We start from the raw sequence: 16975 nt of genomic DNA, 5'->3' as shown, positions 1-16975 counted from the left end.
TTCCATATCTTCCATCTCCCAGCCACTTCCTTGGCTTCCCTGTAAGCCAATTTCCTTATAAAACCCATTGCTGACATAACTGTTAATGTTAATGCCACTTCCTTCTTGAGAGACAACACTTTGGGCTACGTCTACGTGCTACGTGCTACTGTTATAAAAACCCCGAACCCCACCACACAAACTGAACTTCGATTCCGGGTTATTCGTGGAAGTAAATTGAGATGTCAACTGCCTTTCTCTCTGCTCAGCGGTAATGATGATGATGGGAATGGTGTTGATGCTCTCAGATGATGCTAACAACGGATTATAGATGGCATAGATTATAGATGGTGTTTCCACAGATGAGCAAACACCGATAAAGGCTCTTAAATGGAAGAATGCCCAGAAGATGATGCAAAATGTGGCTTAAACTCTGGTAGATTTACGGGATGGAAAGTGTGAGAATCGAATGACAAAAAGTAGAGAGAGGAAGAGGGAGTAAGAGAAGGTTAGAAAACAGTTAGAAGATCATTATCTGCCTGGCCCCTTCTTGACAACGAGTGAGAGAGACAGAGAGAGGGGTCATCAGTGAGCCGTGAAATATGATCAAAATATTTATGTCTCTGGCCGCAATTATGAATAAGAGACGGAAAAAAAACGATAGAAGAAAGAGAAAGAATCAGTGACTGCAATATAGGGAGCAAAAGGGACAGATAGAGAGCGAGCGAGACATAAAAAATAAAGCGGAACCCAACAAAAATCACAGAAGACAATGGGTCGGCCGATCGATCGCTCTCGGTGGGACTCTTGGACCCTCATTCCCGTATTTTGTTACCTGTTTGTGTTTTTTGTTTTGTTTTTCGAAAATATACTTTTTTATGACTCTATTTTTTTGTGTGTGCGTAGCCGTAAATTGATTTTTACGAGGAGGCACACGACGGCAGACTGACAGCAATTCGGAAGTGCAACGAATATTGGCAATAAAAATTCCAATTCGATTTGTGCCTCCTGATTGATGACAGGCCTGAAAAGAAAATGGGAGAAACTTGTGGAGAATTCTCAAAGGTATTGGGTACGTGTCGCAGCCGAAGGGTGCTGCTGCAAGACGCGTGGGAGGGATCTACTTCAAAGTGCATTTATAATGAGAATGAGGCAGCCCTGCAGAAAGAGGCGGGAAGGGAATACTTTGCCATTTGCAATGGGAGACAAAAGAGAATTAGAATCAAAGACAAATTGTCGACAAAACTAAAGCAGTGACACTGCAATTAATTATTTTGTCAGGGCAAACGACTGTCGACAGCCCGCCCGACTGCCGGCTGCCGACTGCCGACTGCACCTGAAAGAAAAGTGCCTGCCCGGGAAAAGTGCCAACAGACAAGTGAGAAATTAAAAGTTTTTTGTCGCTGGTGCACCTCTCTCTCTCTCTCTCTCTATTTCTCTGGGGAGTGGGGAGTGCACTTCCGACAGGTCAAAAATGAATCGCATCGCGCAATTAAACAGTTCACTCGGGGCTTTGGGGGCGTCGGCAGAGGTAACCCTGGCAACTCTGCCAGAGGTGGGCACCCAGTAGAAGGTGTGAAAACTTAATTAAGTCGCAAGCGGAAGAAGAAAACAAAAGAAAGAAAACAAACATGCAGTGGAATTCACTTAAGGAAAATTCGCACCAAAGAAAATTCCCCCCCTTGACAAACACACGAATTTCACGTGAATAAAATTAGTTTTCCCTGGCATCCATTTTAAAGTTTAAGCTCCAACTGTTGGCCAAATAGAATTTTGCGGTTTGCGATTCTCTGCGGTTTGCCTTTGACGCCTTTGAGGGCAGAAAACAAACATTTTGCCCCCGCAATAAACTATGAAATTGTCCGCAAAACAAGCGTCAAGCAGCAGCGCCCTTCGAACGGTGGGTCGAGTGTTTGCTGGAATTTTAAAGATAGTTTTTCAATGAGGAATTTACCTGACCTTTCGATAAAGGACAAAAAATTCCTGAAGCATGCGTCACATGGGCATAAAAACCATTTCATTGCTGCTTGAATTGATAAGAAGTAAGAGCCGACAGAGAAGTACCAGCCCATCCTTGGAACAAAGGACTCGCCTCTGGAACATCTTTTTAGCGTGGGCTTCTGCTGCCTGGGAGGGCATCTTCCTTGAATGATTTATGCGTGCATTTCAGTGCATTTCTTGGCTGCTTAATTAGTGATTAAAACAAACCAAAACCAAACCCTAAAACACTCCCACGAAATGCCCGAACAAACCCTCGGCTCTGGGTGCGGAAGAGAAGAACCTACCACAGCGAGTGGTAGGAAGATCCTCCACAGATGGTATGAATGGAAACAATCGAGAGGGAATTAAACAATTAATGTGTAATTATCACAGTTTTGCACACACAGCCCGAAGCGCCAACAGAGGAAGGAGCGGAACTTCAATCTGTGCAGCATTCGGACGGGGATCTCGAGGGAGGAGAAAGAGAGTCGTCAAAACGCCCACATGGGATGGAGCGTGAGGTGTGCGGGCGTCTGCAGGGCGTGCCGACAAACGATCCGTACTCCAGGGGCCCACAGAGAACGTCGAGAGAGAGAGCAATACATCATCATCAGAGTCAATCGAAAGAGGAGTTGGAGGTAGACCTAACGATCGTTGAAAGTCCTGAGAGCCGAGTAGTTGATCACAGAGAAAGAATCATGTAATTTTCTTATAGAAGGAGAGTGCGGAGAGCGGGAGGGAAAGGAGTGTGAGTGAGAGATGATTGTTTTTAGGGGTTTTAGATCATCCAAAAAGTGATCTCTGATGAAGGCGCCGCCACCGCTACAGAAGGAGCTTCCTTCGCCTTCCAATTATGTTGTTACACTCGTACGGCGGAGGGCAGGGGGATCAAAGCGATCAACCGATGACCGATGATCAGCCGCCATCAACGAAAATTGTTTCGGACACTGATGTGCGGCAATTAGATGTTGAAAGGAGTCGATGGAGGGAGTGAGCGAGCTACCCAGAGGTAGCAGGCAGCGAGGGCCACGTGTGGCCAAGGCAACTGCAACTGTCTCTCGTATCTTATGCAAATCAGTTTTAGGGCCTAAGCAGTGGAGGGAATTAGCATGTCCAACAATTGAATTAATGGCGCTGCAAATGTCCTTTAAGTAGCTTAAAGTAAGACCAGGAGAGAGAGCGGATTTGCAAGCCTCTTTGGAGGATTGAATTATGCCTGAAACAATGGACACAAATTAACTGCTTTTCGTGCTCTAATTCAATGTGCGTGTGCGCACCCCTCCGAAGATTGCTCCTGAAATTAATGGCAATTATCCTTGAGCCCTCGCTTTAACCGCAAAATTGTCCCAAAAGGGAGAGGGAGAGAGATCTCTTCTGTGTCTTTGGGCCTGGAAATGTCGTGTATGCGTGTACGACGTCTAAGCCGCATTGTCTCTGCGTTTGATCTTGTGCCGCAAACAAAGTTAAACTCCGAAAGAAATCTTACAGAAATCCAGAGCAATCTTTCGTAGACTAAAGATGGGAGTGAGGCAGTCCAAGCCGCACATGAAACGATGGTCTCTAGATGCTCTTAAGGCGCCGCAATCTTTTTAAAGCATATAAAGTGCTTAACATAATTAGTAGATTCGTCTTTGGGACATGCTTTGTGGGACATTCATTGTTGTGGCACCAAAATCTACTTAAGCCTCATGATCCGCATAGTTTAAGCAACTTATGGAACTAGCAGAGATCTAGCAGTGGATCCCTTTCCCATGCCAAAGAATAGAAAGATCTATGAAGATCTCTTACAAATTGCTTAGCTTTTGCTGCTCCTCAATAAATTCAGTTATGAATGTCCAAATATTTACACAAATTAATGCAGTCTACCCGCTCTCCTGCTCGATTTATATACTTTTCCGATGGCTTCTGTTGTTATGGAAAGCGACTCCAGAAGCATTTTCCCACAGAGCTTTCGTTTCGGTGTTTTTCGATTGAGAATCTTTATTTTCTACTTCTACTTTGATGTAGAAGAAATGGAAACGGATTTTCATTCTGTTTGGGGCTTTTCTTTTGGGCAGCTTAGAGATGCAATGACACCTTGAAAGCGGCAGCAGCAGCAGCAGCGCCCACACGAAATTGAGACATCCACTTGGAGATTTTTGGAGCGTTGTCTGGTGGCAGGTATTCCGGGGAGCATTTTCCCATAGCTTTCAAGTGGAAGAATGTGCTGGGTGTTGCATTCAACGGATTAGTAGCACCACTCGGTTGCAAGTGATCGTAATGACTTTTGGATTTCCAGAAGAAGACAACAAAAAAACGTGGGAACCTGCGGAGAACAGAGTGCACAAGTGACATTGAAGTGGATCTGGCATTGAATCTGTGGCCTGGACTTGTGACACGAACGCCCAGACAGTGGCACCGGCACTGTCCCTTCATTTGCATAAATTGCACTACGTGTATCATTGTGGTGCATGCACCTTGCCACATGCATCCATTCATGCATTAAATTGTCTTTCGATTGACCGCAAAATGCCAAATCCCGATCTGTTGTTGCCACCGCAACAAATGGAGCTGCATGGAGTTTCGCATTCATCAAAAAGTTGCAAAAATGTTGACATCTTTCTTGGCAAAGATCTCCCTCCCCCTGCCTCTCTCTCTCTCTCCCTTTGTAGTGAATATTTCGTTTAATATTTTGGAAATATTATGCAGGGTAATCCTTTAATCGCCTCCGGAAAGTCCATCCAAGCCTCCTTTTGTTGGGCCATATTTTCCACTAATTTCCGCTTTGGACATGGACAATTCTCCTCCCGGTTTTTGTTGCAACAAAAGGATACACATATTTCGAATAATCCCTAAGTGGACATAATCCTTTTGTTTGCCCCTGTCTTTGGGATATATCTGAGGATCTACGGATCTATGGATCTATGCGTTTCCTTTTTTAATAACTCTTTTGCGCAGGTCTTTGTCTTGCGAAGATCATAAAGGAAATGCAAGGGAAGTGCAGGGAGCAGCATTATCTGGACAATTGTCCAGTGGGCGGATATGGACATTTAATACTTTTTTTTGTGTGCGAAAAATGCGAAAGGCAGTGGCAAATACTGAGGAAAATATAAGTTAAATATGAAAAGGAGCTGAATGCGATTTAAATGGGAAAGAAAGTGACCAAATTTGGGAGTTAAATGAGAAAGAAATATGAAAGATGGTGCAGAAAATTTGGCAATCAGAAAAGTGATAAATGGTACGAGCGATTGCAAAACTGATCCATGGATCAAAGCGGTACATAAGCCAAGCGATAACTGGTTACAAGCGACACCATCTGCTCGTTGTTTTATCATGAAAATCCTGTTAAGGTTTATACCCCAGAGCGAGAGCTTCACACATCTGTTGCCTGCCTGTTGCCTCCACTGAGAGTGATCGGTGAGCGTTCGCTCTGAACTTTTGTGTGGAGTCGCATTGGAGCCAATGCATCGAAGGTGGTCCCCAGCGTGTCTGTGTTTGTGCCTGTCTGTGTCGCCGCTTAATAACCGAATAAAAAATGATAACCCCGAAAAATAAGAAGACATCAAAAGAAGCCACAGATGCAGGCGAGACTGCAGGCCAAAAATTAAGAGAACATGGTCAACAGAGAGAGAGAGAGAGAGAGAGAGTGAGGGGCTCCAACAAGCTAAGAAAAAAATAAGAAAAAAGAAAAGAAAGAACGAAGAGAGAGAGGCAGAGCCAAAGGTAGAAGTGAAGCCAGCCTCATAATGCACAAAAGGGTCATAATGATCGGCAGAGATCGCAGAGGAAATTGGTGGCAGAGCGGGGAGAAGGAGACACAGAGCCGAGCCAGTGATCCCAGAGAGCTGTGGAGACCACCGCCGTCTTAATTTATTCACAACGACCTCTCTGGGGATCTCGGATCTCTTGGCGATCTGCTGTGGGTAGCAGCAGCCAGCCAAGCAGGCCTCGCTCTTTAAACTCTTATTAATGAGCCGCAACGTGTTGCTGCAACGCAAGTGTCGCACGCAACGGATCAGAACGCACGCCGATTAAGCCCCAGTTAACGTATGCCCCCAGAAAAAGGTGGCGATCCGTGTCCGGGGCATCTCTTTCTCTCGCTCGCTTGCCCAATAATCATGGTTCCATGTCTTTTTGATTTTTTGGGATTAAAGTGCAGTCGTCTCTGGGCTTTTATCGGCACTAATGGACCATGGAACCGCCATGCCTCCGTGTGACAGCTTTTTGTTGCTGTTCTTTCTTCCAGCTGGAACTGTTGCTGTTGTTTCAATTAAGATTCCCATAAACCCAGAGATGGTAGGGCTCTGCTCTGCTGTGTGGTTGGTGTCTCTGGTTATCTCCATGGCTTGTCACTCGCCTCCGACTCCACCTCCGATTTTGTTTTCCACTAAATAAAGACATTAAAAGTGCCGTCCAGGTTGCTGCTCTTTTTTGTTGGGACTTGTGATTTGGGTTTTCGGTTTTAAGGCTGTTGGGGATTTATTAGGGACCACCTTTGGGCTTAACACTTTTTTTTTGTGTTTTTTGGTTGTCTTGTTTTTAATTTCACTTGCCACACGGGGCAATCAATCTCTTGGTGGATTGTCAACCGCAGTTATGAGCCTGAGAAATGGTCATAAACCATCATTAACAAGCAGCTGCCTTCTGCCTGCTCTGGCGCTTATGGCCTGGACATGGACATGGACATGGACATGGACTGGAGATGCAGTTGTGTTTTTTATGGATTTTTTTGTGTGTGGTGCAAGTTCCCGGGAATCAACTGCTGTGGAAAGTGTTGACATCTCTCTGGTCGCTCATGCTGCTGCTTCTTGTGGGGTCTCAGCATTCTTTTTGGGGGGAGAGTTTCGAGGGAAATTTGTTATGGAACAAAAGAGCTTTTGTGCTGTAGTTTTCCAAGATGTAAACCGATTCCTTTTGCTCTGTTTTTAAGTCCCCAAAAACCTATGATATGCCAGCTCTAATAAATCCAATTAAAGCTTCAAACATTTCAGACACAGAGAAGACGTGTTGAAAGCCACACACAGAGAGAGAAAAAACTGGCTAAGCAACTGCCACACATTTTCATGAATGAATTTTTGGATTTCCACTAAAACTCCTACACCACAAAAGGCACTTGGATACAGATGTATGAGAGGCAGTGGCACGAGTGTGTGGGGCAGGTACTCGGTCATGCAAAACACGATTCACTATTAAGGCAGCAAAAAGTTGTACAAGTGTGTGTGGGGGAAAAACGGTAGGGGAACGGTAGGGAGAACTGCCACCGCAGGCAGACAACAAACAGCTTTTGCAGCATAGAAGAAATTGAATGGAGGAGTTGCCACAGACACAGAGACAGGCAAAGCCATAGCCTCCGGGTTGGGGGGGTTTGCTCCGTCTGGAGTAGAGATCGTTTTGGCTTGGGCTTTGGCTTTCATTCATAAATGGCTAAAGCGGTAAGACGGGGGCTTTTGGCAGTGTTGTATGCTGGCTGTGGAGTACCCTCTGGCAGGAGGGAAGCTCTCTCTCTCTCTCTTTCTCTCTCTCTGCAGGATGAGTCATCTGCTGGCTGGCAATGCAATGGGGCACGTGATGCCCGTTGTGTCGAGGTGTGTCAATTAGCAGTTGGTTGTTGCCTGCGCAGAGGCGGACAGGAGGCAGAGGAGCGACCATAGTCAGACGACGACTAAGACGATGATGATGATGGGGAGGAGGTACTCGTCGAAGCACAGCCACAAGCTGAGGATGAGGAAGAGGCAGTACCAGAGCTAGAGGAGGAGGCAGAGGCACAGCCACAGCCAGAGTAGGAGCAGAAGGAGCATCAAAAGAGGGGAAATCGCTGAATGTTTAGGCGTAAGACCAAACCAATGACTCATCTTGCCATCAGACTCGCGACTTCCACAACAATGTTGCGCCGCAAAAGTAGTTTCTCCTCAGTACTGGGAATCGAAGTGTTTTAACATTTGAGCAGCCCAAACAAAGAAAGGAGCTATTTTTCCACTTTTACCAATAGAATTTCCATCATGAAGCAGCTGATTGGAGGGCTCTAAAATCCAGCAAGAAATAGTCGTGAATTGTCTTTGAATAGTTCTTTATGTGGGGAACCTCCATGAGCCGCTGAACGCCTTTGCCTGTGCCTCTTGCCTCTTGCCAATTTATGAATGAAAGCATTGGGTGCTCTCGTACCAACTGGTTTGGCTGCTCCTCCTACTGCCGCTTCCTGCGCGATAGACTTTGGAGGCAATGTCTGCGACAGTGGAAGTGAGGCACCCACATGTAGTGTTGAGCTGTGTGTGCGGGTGGTGGTGTCCACATCCCATATCCATATCCACATCCGCTGACTGACTGGCTTTGGCTTCTCTATTAAATGCGGAAGAGGGCGGGTGCGGCGCGGCACGGGGCGATACATTCAGATTCATTTGTATGCGGCATGCCCCCAACCGCAAACCACATCATCGTCACGTGCTGGGCGGGATTCTTGGATTCGGAATCGGATTTTGGGACGACTTTGGGGTTTGGCGTTTGTGGCAGTTGCGACCGTTCTGGCGGTTCCCTTTGTGGCGCCCACAAGCCGCGTGCCGCTTTGATTAATTATGCGATGGTGGCCTACTCCCACTCCTACTCCCTCTACTCTGCTGTGTGCCCCTTTGCCGAGTGGCAAGCGGTGTGGAAACTTATTGGTTTAAATGCCCATTGTATGTCTGATAGAACAATTGCCTTGAATTATATGGGATAGGGACACGCCAGATGATTTTTCATGTCCACTAGCCAACGAATATATGACATTATCTCATGGATTGCGATTGGGAATAGTTTTGATGGTTGGGTGGGAGATTTAACAATGTTTGGACATCATTTATCAAAGGAAACAACACAACAGTAGCTGCAGTTTGGCATCGATAAACTGCTGAAACGATATGGGATACTCTGAGGAATGTTTACACAACTTTGAGACCTTACAACATTATCAAGAAAGTTGCTTCTAGGCTTGGCCTCCGCCATAAACTTTATTCTTGTTAAGTATTTGATTTCTTGGCCTGTAAATTTCTCGTTAAACTTTGAAACAAAGTCGCGAGAGGCAGTCCGCCATAGGACGTGGGCGTCAATTAGGCTGCTGCCACCCGTGCAACCAGTCCATTGTTGTGCCAGCGAGAAGGCAGCGACGATGTCAATCATTTCCATAGAGAGAAAGAAGATCCAGGAGGGCAGGTGAGATCAGTGGACGGGGCACGAGCGCCACACGATGATGCAGCTGCCGCTTGTCGCTGGAATGCCGGACAGCGGCTAATTCGACCGCCTGCAAAAATGGCAACACAATGCAGCCAGGAGCCAGCGGCCAGGGGCCCGGGTGAAGGTCAGATTTCGAGGCAATCAAACAATGGAAAATGCAAAAAGACACAAACGCACACACAGAATGGATGGAATATCGATCGTTTTGAATATGAAATGAAATGAAATGGCAGCGGCCAGAGCAGATCCAAATCCCGAGGCAGCAGCCTTGACCGTAGGTGGACTCCAATTACCCTAAACCGGCGGCAGCTGGGAATCGCCTTTTGATTCCCGCTGCCCAATCGATCGACAGATTATGATCTTTCAATCAAATGGCAGCTGTCTGGAGATCTTTTTGGAGTGCGCCAATTTTCTGAAACATTTGCTTTGGTTTCCAACTTTTTATCAAAGCAAACGAATGAAACGTCCGAGAAGAAGCCTCGTCATCAGCGCAGATTGAAATAATTCCCCCCCTCGAGCTTAAGGTTGAGCTGAGCTGCCAACTTGCCAAGTCATCACGAATATTATATTGGATTGGCTGCGGTCCCGATCCTCTGATCTTTTGGCCCAAAACGGCAGACGCAGACACAGAGCGGAGAGCGCAGAGCAGATCGCAGATCGCGTGCGATAAGCAACGTCAATATTTGTGTTCCGCCACTGGATAAATGGATGGATAGGTTAGGATGGAGATGGTATATGGCAGTGTATGGGCTGGAAATCTGATGGAAGCGGTGATTATGAGAGGTCCTTGTTAGTCGGCTTCGCCGCCTTTGAGGTCCAGTGAGGGACAAGTGGCTCTGCCCAATTTGCGCTCTGTTTGTGTATCATTTTGTTGTGGGCCTGGCTAATTGTTTTGCTACCTGCTGACCTCTCCTCTGCGATCTCTTGATCCATATCCAACCACTAACCACTCCACACTGCCCTCCGATCAGCCCCGGACGACCTGTGGGAATCACTGTTTGCCTTTGCCCTTGCCCTTGCCTTTGCTTTGAATTGCCTTTGCGGTGGGAAATCGACAACCAGACTAGAAATGTAACAAGTTTGCGGTTTTTCTTTTTGGTGTGAGAAACCTCGCGAACTCACATTTTCCTGGAGGGTTTTTATTGGAGTTTACTGGAGAACTTTGACACCAAATATGATGGTTTCTATTCTTAGGAATAGTTTGGGAACTCAAAAAGGGATCCAAAAAGGAAAAGTGCAAATATGTGGAGTACAAATAAATTTGTGTATTTTTTTTGATGGTTCAAAAGCAATTAAATAGTCTTAATTAATATTTAATTCCATTATTATGTAGAGTAGTCATAGTTATATCCCCTGGTACTCCTAGAGCTCTTCATTCATTTCATTCATTTAAATTTTAAAATCATACTTAAATTTCCTTTCAACCGGTTCACTGGTTGATTTGCGGTTCACACTGCACTGGTTCACATTTCTGTTTCACTTGTTCCGCGGCTATATACCTCTGTGGCATCGCTTTTTCCTTAGCTTTCTGGCAACGCTGCGTTCCTTTTTTTCTGCAGCTTTTTTAGCCACGTGCCGTGTCGTTTTCTTATCTGATTGTATTATATTTTAATTGCATTTATTTGATGCTACAACTTTTAATTATTTAAAAATGAACAAAGAAAGCGATGCGCATGTGTCAGAGGCTCAGGCGTCTGAAGTTTATGAGCTTATGGAAGTTGATGAGGACACAGACAGCGAAGAAGAAGAGCTGCTGTATGATTTTGCATTCAATTAGATTGTTGAATTTATATCTAATGAAATCTGTGTGTGTTTTTGTGTGTATGTTGCAGCACCAGCGGGGAACAAAAAGAGAAGAATGATCAGCAGCCCGAAGTCGAGCAAGAGACCCTGCCAGTGGCAGCATCTGATCCGCAGCCCGAAGACCCGCTCGAGAATGTGTCAGTGGGAGCATCTGAACAGCAGCCCATGAGCGAAGATGAGCAGGAGATCCTGTCATTGGCGTCTTCTGATCATCAGCCTATGAGCGAAGATGAGCAAGAGGCCTTGCCAGTGGCTGCATCTGCTCAAGCGACTAACAAAAGTTTGTTTAAACTTGCGATGGACACAAGCATCAACCAAGAGGTAAAAACAAACCATAAAGTTCCCCAAAGAAAAGTTCTCTAATGTGTAAACGCTTCTCTATTGCCCAGACAATTGCCACCGAATGGGTGGAAATGTATAAAGAAAGTCGCTCCACGGCCCTGTTGCGTTTGATGCAGCTTTTGGTGGAGGCAAGTGGCAGTCAATATGTGATACCCGCGGACACTGCGGCGCCCTTCAAGTACATGGACATTCTGCTGGCAGCCACGCATCATTTTGCTTGCGTAAGCATTGAAATATACATAGAATACTTCTAAATAATAAGTAATTCCCTTTCTTTAGGCTAGCAAATTGTATCCGTTGGTTGCCAAGGAGGGCAGCTGCATTGCCTCAAAGCTGAGCTCCTTTGTGCAGTGTCTTGTGAAGGCCATCGATACCCAAGGCGAGGAGGCTATGGCTCCGAATGTGTTCAGAGAGTTTTCATCATTTATATTGGTACTTTCGGACTCGAAAGTGCGTGCCTTTCGCCACACAAGCACACTGATGGGTGAGTGAATGTGAATAAATAAAGAAAATCATTATTAATCTATAAATATTACTCTGCTTGTAGGTCTCCAATGGATGACTGCCCTGCTGGCCATGGAAGAGGCGGGGAAATTCAAGAAATTAACTCATATCTGGAGGAGAATGTTGTACAAACTGTTTGCGCCACGTCGCCTGGACTCTGTGGATGCCATACGCTGCCTGTGCTGCTCCGAGTTTCTGCTGTGGCTGATGGAATATCCAGCAATGGCCTTCGATCTGGTGGACTCACACATGTACTGCCTGTTTGAGGCCCTGCATGACACATCGCCCAAGGTGCGCGAGTGCTGCCTGGTGGGTGTATCGCGGCTGTGCACCACAGAGCCTCGTGTGCAGCGGGCATGCCTGCAGCTGGTGAAGAAGTACAAGCAGTCTGTGCTGCTCATTGCTGTGGCGGACAAGGAGTGGCTGCTGTGCGAGCTGGCCATACGTCTGCTGATGTCCTGCCTACGCGATTCGCCTGGCCTGTTGAGCGTCGAGGAGATTGCCACCATCGAGGGCCTGATGTTTGATCAGAATCGAGGCGTGGCCCAAGCAGCAGCCGAGGTCTTCGTGCATCAATATCTCCACAGAAAGGAGGATGAAGCGACGCGCATACGTCGCGTGGTGACGTTCTTCAAGCGGTTTCCAGAGCATGAACATGCCGCATATCTGGTGGATGCTTTGATCGAAAGGAGCAACGTGCTGCTGGCCTGGGCGCCCATGGTGGAGATGTTGCTGAAGGGAGAGGTGGAGGGTGAGAAGGAGCAGCAGCAGCATGAAGACACCATCATCATTGAGCTGCTGACGCAAGCCGTGAAGCAAGCCATAACCGGTGAAATACCCCCCGGACGCTATACCAAAGATCTGGACAAGAGAGCGCCCATGGCAGGGGCCAAGCAAACAGCCACACAAATCCTGGCGCCCGTGATGGCCAAACTCCTGCGAAAGCACAAAGAAAACATTGTTAATCTGAAGAATCTGCTGGAACTGCCACAGTATTTTGAGCTCGAGGCCGAGGAGTGTGTCGAGCACTGGCCGCAGCTGATCAAACGCCTGCAGAACATATTCTACCATCAGAGGGACTTGACGGTGATACGCACGGCTGCCGAGACCCTGGAGAAGATCAACATGCCAGCGACCTGGCAGGGCATCAAGGAAATACTCAGCACGGCCGTGACGAGCTATCGCATGGAATTACGTAATTGGTATGCGACTGCGCGGACCCAGGCTACCAATAAGAGTCGCGACAATCGTCTGATTGAGCGCCTGCAACTGGTGTCCGTGCTCTTTCGACACTTTGACCTCACCCAATGTCAACTGTTGCCCACCGCCCTGCAGAGCCTCGAACAGTGTCTCTCCGAAGCGGAAGGCAGACTGCCACGCGGCACAATCCATTTGTATTTGGAGATTTGCTCGCATGGCCTCATGTGGGAGCAAAGGATAATAATGAAAGACGCAGCCACCGCTGAGGATATTCAGGAGCGATGTGAAGGTCTAAAAGCGACACTGACGGGCGTTATTCGCATGGCATTCAAAGTGCTCAAGTCGATGCCGAATAGATCGTTTCCATATGTGAGTAGATTGTAGGACATTGAATGTAGAATCTAATGATATTCCCTTGCAGGCACTGACCACCATTTGTGATCTGTTTGTGCTGTTTGGCTATCATCTGCAACAGCACACCAGTGCGGCTGTGCGCTCTCTGATGTATCAGCCAACGATCGAAGACTTTGAGCTACTTGAAGCTCATTTGATGATGCATCTATTCGAGGCCGAAGAACCCAAAGAACTGCTGCAGGAGCACGCCTTTGATGAGCTGCACAAGAAGCGGCAGGCACTGGCGGGTTACTGCAAATTGGTGGCCTTTAATGTAGTGCCCGTCATGAGGTTTCGTTTTGTCTTGCAGTTCTACGATAAGGTGAGGACATCAGAGTCTCAGAGTTCCCTTTATTAAGCCCCTTTTTCTTCCCTCAGTTCTATGATGCCTTTGGCGACTTGATGCGCTCTGCCATGGAGAAAGCTTTGGATGTAAATGCCACAAACTATGGCATGACACTGATGCACACCTGCCTGCTGGTCTTTTCGCGAGTGATGAATGGCGAGGAGCAACTCGAAGATCTACTCAAACTGGCCAAGCGCTTGGCGGAGACACTCAGCGGTGATCTGCTGAACAGTCGCAAAGGCGTGCTCGCCCTGCATCGCGCTGGCATTTACTTTGCTGCGCAGCGGCAGGAGAATAGCCTCGTGGGTTCGCCACCTCAATCGCTACTGTATTTGAGCGTGCTGGAGAAGTTTGTGCTGCAGCTACTGTCGCAGGACAAAATTGTGATTCTAAAGCTGCTAAGTGAACAAATTCCGGCAGAGTTGCCGTCGTGTCGTCGCGAGGAATGGAAGCCCTTGGAGTGCTATCGCACGGCCTTGGAGCTGGCACTCAAATTTAGTTGTCGTCGTGAGTACCCGCTAGATTTTTGTAGAGCCTAGTTCTAATGCTGTTTCGTTTTCCCTTTCCTTGCAGGTGCGGAGTACGAAGCCATGGAGCAGTACTAAGGATTGATTAAGGTAGGACACACTTGCTCTAAGGAAACATTCAGCATTCCAACGCCCCCAAATCTATTCCCTGTGGGTTACTGGCACTGCAATTTCATCTACGTGTGTGGCCAAAAAAAGGGAGAAAGCTCTTGCCTATCTGTTAGTTACATTTGCAGCTCCCAGCAGCAGCTGCTGCTCCTTCTACACCCCCCACTTACACTCTCTCGCATGTATCGTGTTTCCGTTGAAGGCCGCTCAACCTCATTTTCAATTTCAATGCACGACTCGCGCTGACAAATTGACTCGCGAAGGAGGAGGCAAACCTTCTGTGGGTTCTATGTACTCCTGTCAAAGGCTGCACGAGCGAACACAACCTTTGACACCACTCCAGCACTCCACTGGCAGCTCCCACTCCCACTTGGACACTGAATCTCCTTTTGGTCGACTTCCCTCAAGGTGTGCGCAGCGTTAAAATATTTCGAGAAATGAAATTCAAGTGGATATTGGGTCACTTCTGGTTTTGGTTTTCAAGTGTCTCTCGCTGTCCAAATGGACTGTGTGTGCGGCTCTCGTGTCCATTTCCTTGGCACATGCCACATATCGTATTACACGAGAGAGAAACCCAACAAAACTTCGCCTCGCAGCCTACAGCTGTGGGACGCACGATCGTTTCGATGCTTGGCCGGAACAACGATACATTCCTCTCTGTGCCACATCAAGCACACGGGGCAACAGCTGGTCTTGCTGCACAGAATCTTAATTGGAGGAATCTACAGATCGTGAAGAGTCTTGAGCCAGGGGCAGGGCACACTTCTGCGGCTTTTTGGGACAGGTAGACCATTAATTTCGCATAACGGGGCCCCCATGGCAATTGCATTTCACGCTCCCCTCTGCAACGGGAAACCTCATCACAGATGTCCTGACTCCTGCCCCGAAACAGAGAGATACAAATCAGCTAAAAACGGGCAGCGGATCGCAGCAGATCTTGCCTCCCCGACTCGCTCTCTGCGGCGGTTGCGGTTTAACGAGATGCGTCACCGCCTCCACCGACTCTGACCCTGCTGCTGCCACTGTGACCCCCGAAACGTGATGTTTGAACGCTGATAAAAGGTCCTTCTGCTCCTCGCTTCGCCGATTAGTTTGCTCGCTTAACGAAAGTGTAACACAAATTTTACGTCGGACACGCGCATCTGTCGCTCGTTCTCGTTCTCCTTCGATCTCAACTCTTCGGTAGAACAGTTGTCCTGCCTCCCCCCTACCCGCTTGTGCAAAAAAACAAGAAATATAAAAAAGAAGGGGTCACGACACGTGGCACTTGATTCATATCAAATTTCTGTGCACTATTTTCGGGAGTTTTACAAGGGTTTCGCCTTCGCTTCTGCTGACTCCTCCTGTGTCCTCCTTAGCCAACTGTCAACCCATTTGGCCGATATTTATGGCCTTTTGCCGCTGGGCATCGGGCGGCGCATCGCATTGGGGGGCCCCGCCGCAGAACTGCAACTGTTATTAACATGAATTTATTGCTTGTTTCGGCGTTTTTTTCGGGCACAAAATTTACATTTTAATAGTGCAGACTGAAGGCGAAAGTGTGACCACACCACACAAAAAGGGGAATTTTTGGCAATGCGAAAAAAATTCAAGGAACGGAAAGTAACAGCAAGGGTTAAGCTTTCGGTGTTGCCAACAAATTTGTTTCTATCATGTGAGACCTAAGGAAATCTATTTAAATAATGGCAAATATGTATGTTGGCGAAAGTGTTTTTAGCATAAGGAATTAATTTAACATGCGCCAAAGGGCAATGCCAACTCCAGAAGAAGTTTGCATAATATAAACAGAGAGAATAAAAGGGAGCAAAGCCTAAAGCTACTAGTTTTTACCCTTCGCTTCTTAAGTTTATACCAAAATATGATGAAAAGATCTTGGGGAAAGTATAATACGAATATTTTGAATAATATTTTATGCTAAAAGAACTTCTAAATAGTTTCCTATGTACGTTCTTTATTCCACTTATTTGGAAATAGTCTTGGGGTAATTATTTCTTCATATGTGTTCTGGTTCATCAGTTCTAGTTCTCTCCATTAAACCCTTCATTTAGCCTAGCAATTCCCGTGCATTTATCAACCTTTTCCCCAGAGCCACGCACTCTTATTTTGAATATTTGATAAATGTCTTTCTAATCGCCAGTGGCACAGAACAACACAACAACATTAATATTCAGAGGCTACTCCAGAAGCCCAAGCTAAAGTGTGCTCTAACCCAATGTCGCTGTCAAGTTGCGTGTAAAAACATGAATTCTACGATTCATCATCGTGACAGGAGGTCCTTCGGTAGTTCTAACCTTCCGCTCTTCGCTCCTTCGACCATTTCCATGCCCATTGATAAATGCCACAAGAAATTTGTCAATTGTCAATCAGGCATTGCGAGAGGATCAAGAGGATTGTGTGATCCCTTCTACACGACTGACAGCAAACACGCGGTGAATTTTTTCTGTGTTGTCTGTCTGTTTTCTGTTGCTGTTTTCTAATGTCTTGGCAAATAGGTAGAACTCTCCCCTGTAAATCAATGTTGCCTGTTTACAAATGTGTCGCCAATGCGCGTAATTCAATCCGTTGTAGCCGCTGTAGCCGGCAGGATGCCGCTCGACAGCCGTCGCCG

General features: G+C 46.9%; 2 protein-coding genes across 2 annotated transcripts; both read left to right on the top strand.

Moving 5' to 3' along the window:
• The first annotated feature begins 10795 nt into the window (after positions 1 to 10795).
• Positions 10796 to 11543, top strand: LOC117893535. The gene is made up of 3 exons (XM_034800179.1): positions 10796 to 10899; positions 10977 to 11268; positions 11337 to 11543. Exons 1-3 carry the CDS (start codon positions 10796 to 10798, stop codon positions 11541 to 11543), a joined length of 603 nt encoding a protein of 200 aa, XP_034656070.1.
• A 355-nt stretch (positions 11544 to 11898) lies between these two features.
• Positions 11899 to 14391, top strand: LOC117894793 (cohesin subunit SA-1). The gene is made up of 4 exons (XM_034802022.1): positions 11899 to 13362; positions 13415 to 13708; positions 13765 to 14239; positions 14306 to 14391. The coding sequence occupies exons 1-4, from the start codon at positions 11914 to 11916 to the stop codon at positions 14335 to 14337; spliced, it is 2250 nt and encodes a 749-aa protein (XP_034657913.1). The 5' UTR covers positions 11899 to 11913; the 3' UTR covers positions 14338 to 14391.
• The last annotated feature ends 2584 nt before the right edge of the window (positions 14392 to 16975 follow it).

This window comes from Drosophila subobscura, chromosome J (assembly GCF_008121235.1).
Source record: "Drosophila subobscura isolate 14011-0131.10 chromosome J, UCBerk_Dsub_1.0, whole genome shotgun sequence".
NCBI lineage: Eukaryota > Metazoa > Arthropoda > Insecta > Diptera > Drosophilidae > Drosophila > Drosophila subobscura.
Note: the sequence above shows the minus strand (reverse complement) of the source record. Positions and strands in the feature narration are given on the sequence as shown.

Coding starts and splice junctions, on each gene's coding strand:
- LOC117894793 (XM_034802022.1), top strand. CDS start 11,914: ATGTTGTACAAACTGTTTGCGCCACGTCGCCTGGACTCTGTGGATGCC. Junction 13,363..13,414: donor CGAATAGATCGTTTCCATAT/GTGAGTAGATTG, acceptor ATTCCCTTGCAG/GCACTGACCACCATTTGTGA. Junction 14,240..14,305: donor ACTCAAATTTAGTTGTCGTC/GTGAGTACCCGC, acceptor CTTTCCTTGCAG/GTGCGGAGTACGAAGCCATG.
- LOC117893535 (XM_034800179.1), top strand. CDS start 10,796: ATGAACAAAGAAAGCGATGCGCATGTGTCAGAGGCTCAGGCGTCTGAA. Junction 10,900..10,976: donor AGCGAAGAAGAAGAGCTGCT/GTATGATTTTGC, acceptor TGTATGTTGCAG/CACCAGCGGGGAACAAAAAG. Junction 11,269..11,336: donor ACACAAGCATCAACCAAGAG/GTAAAAACAAAC, acceptor TCTATTGCCCAG/ACAATTGCCACCGAATGGGT.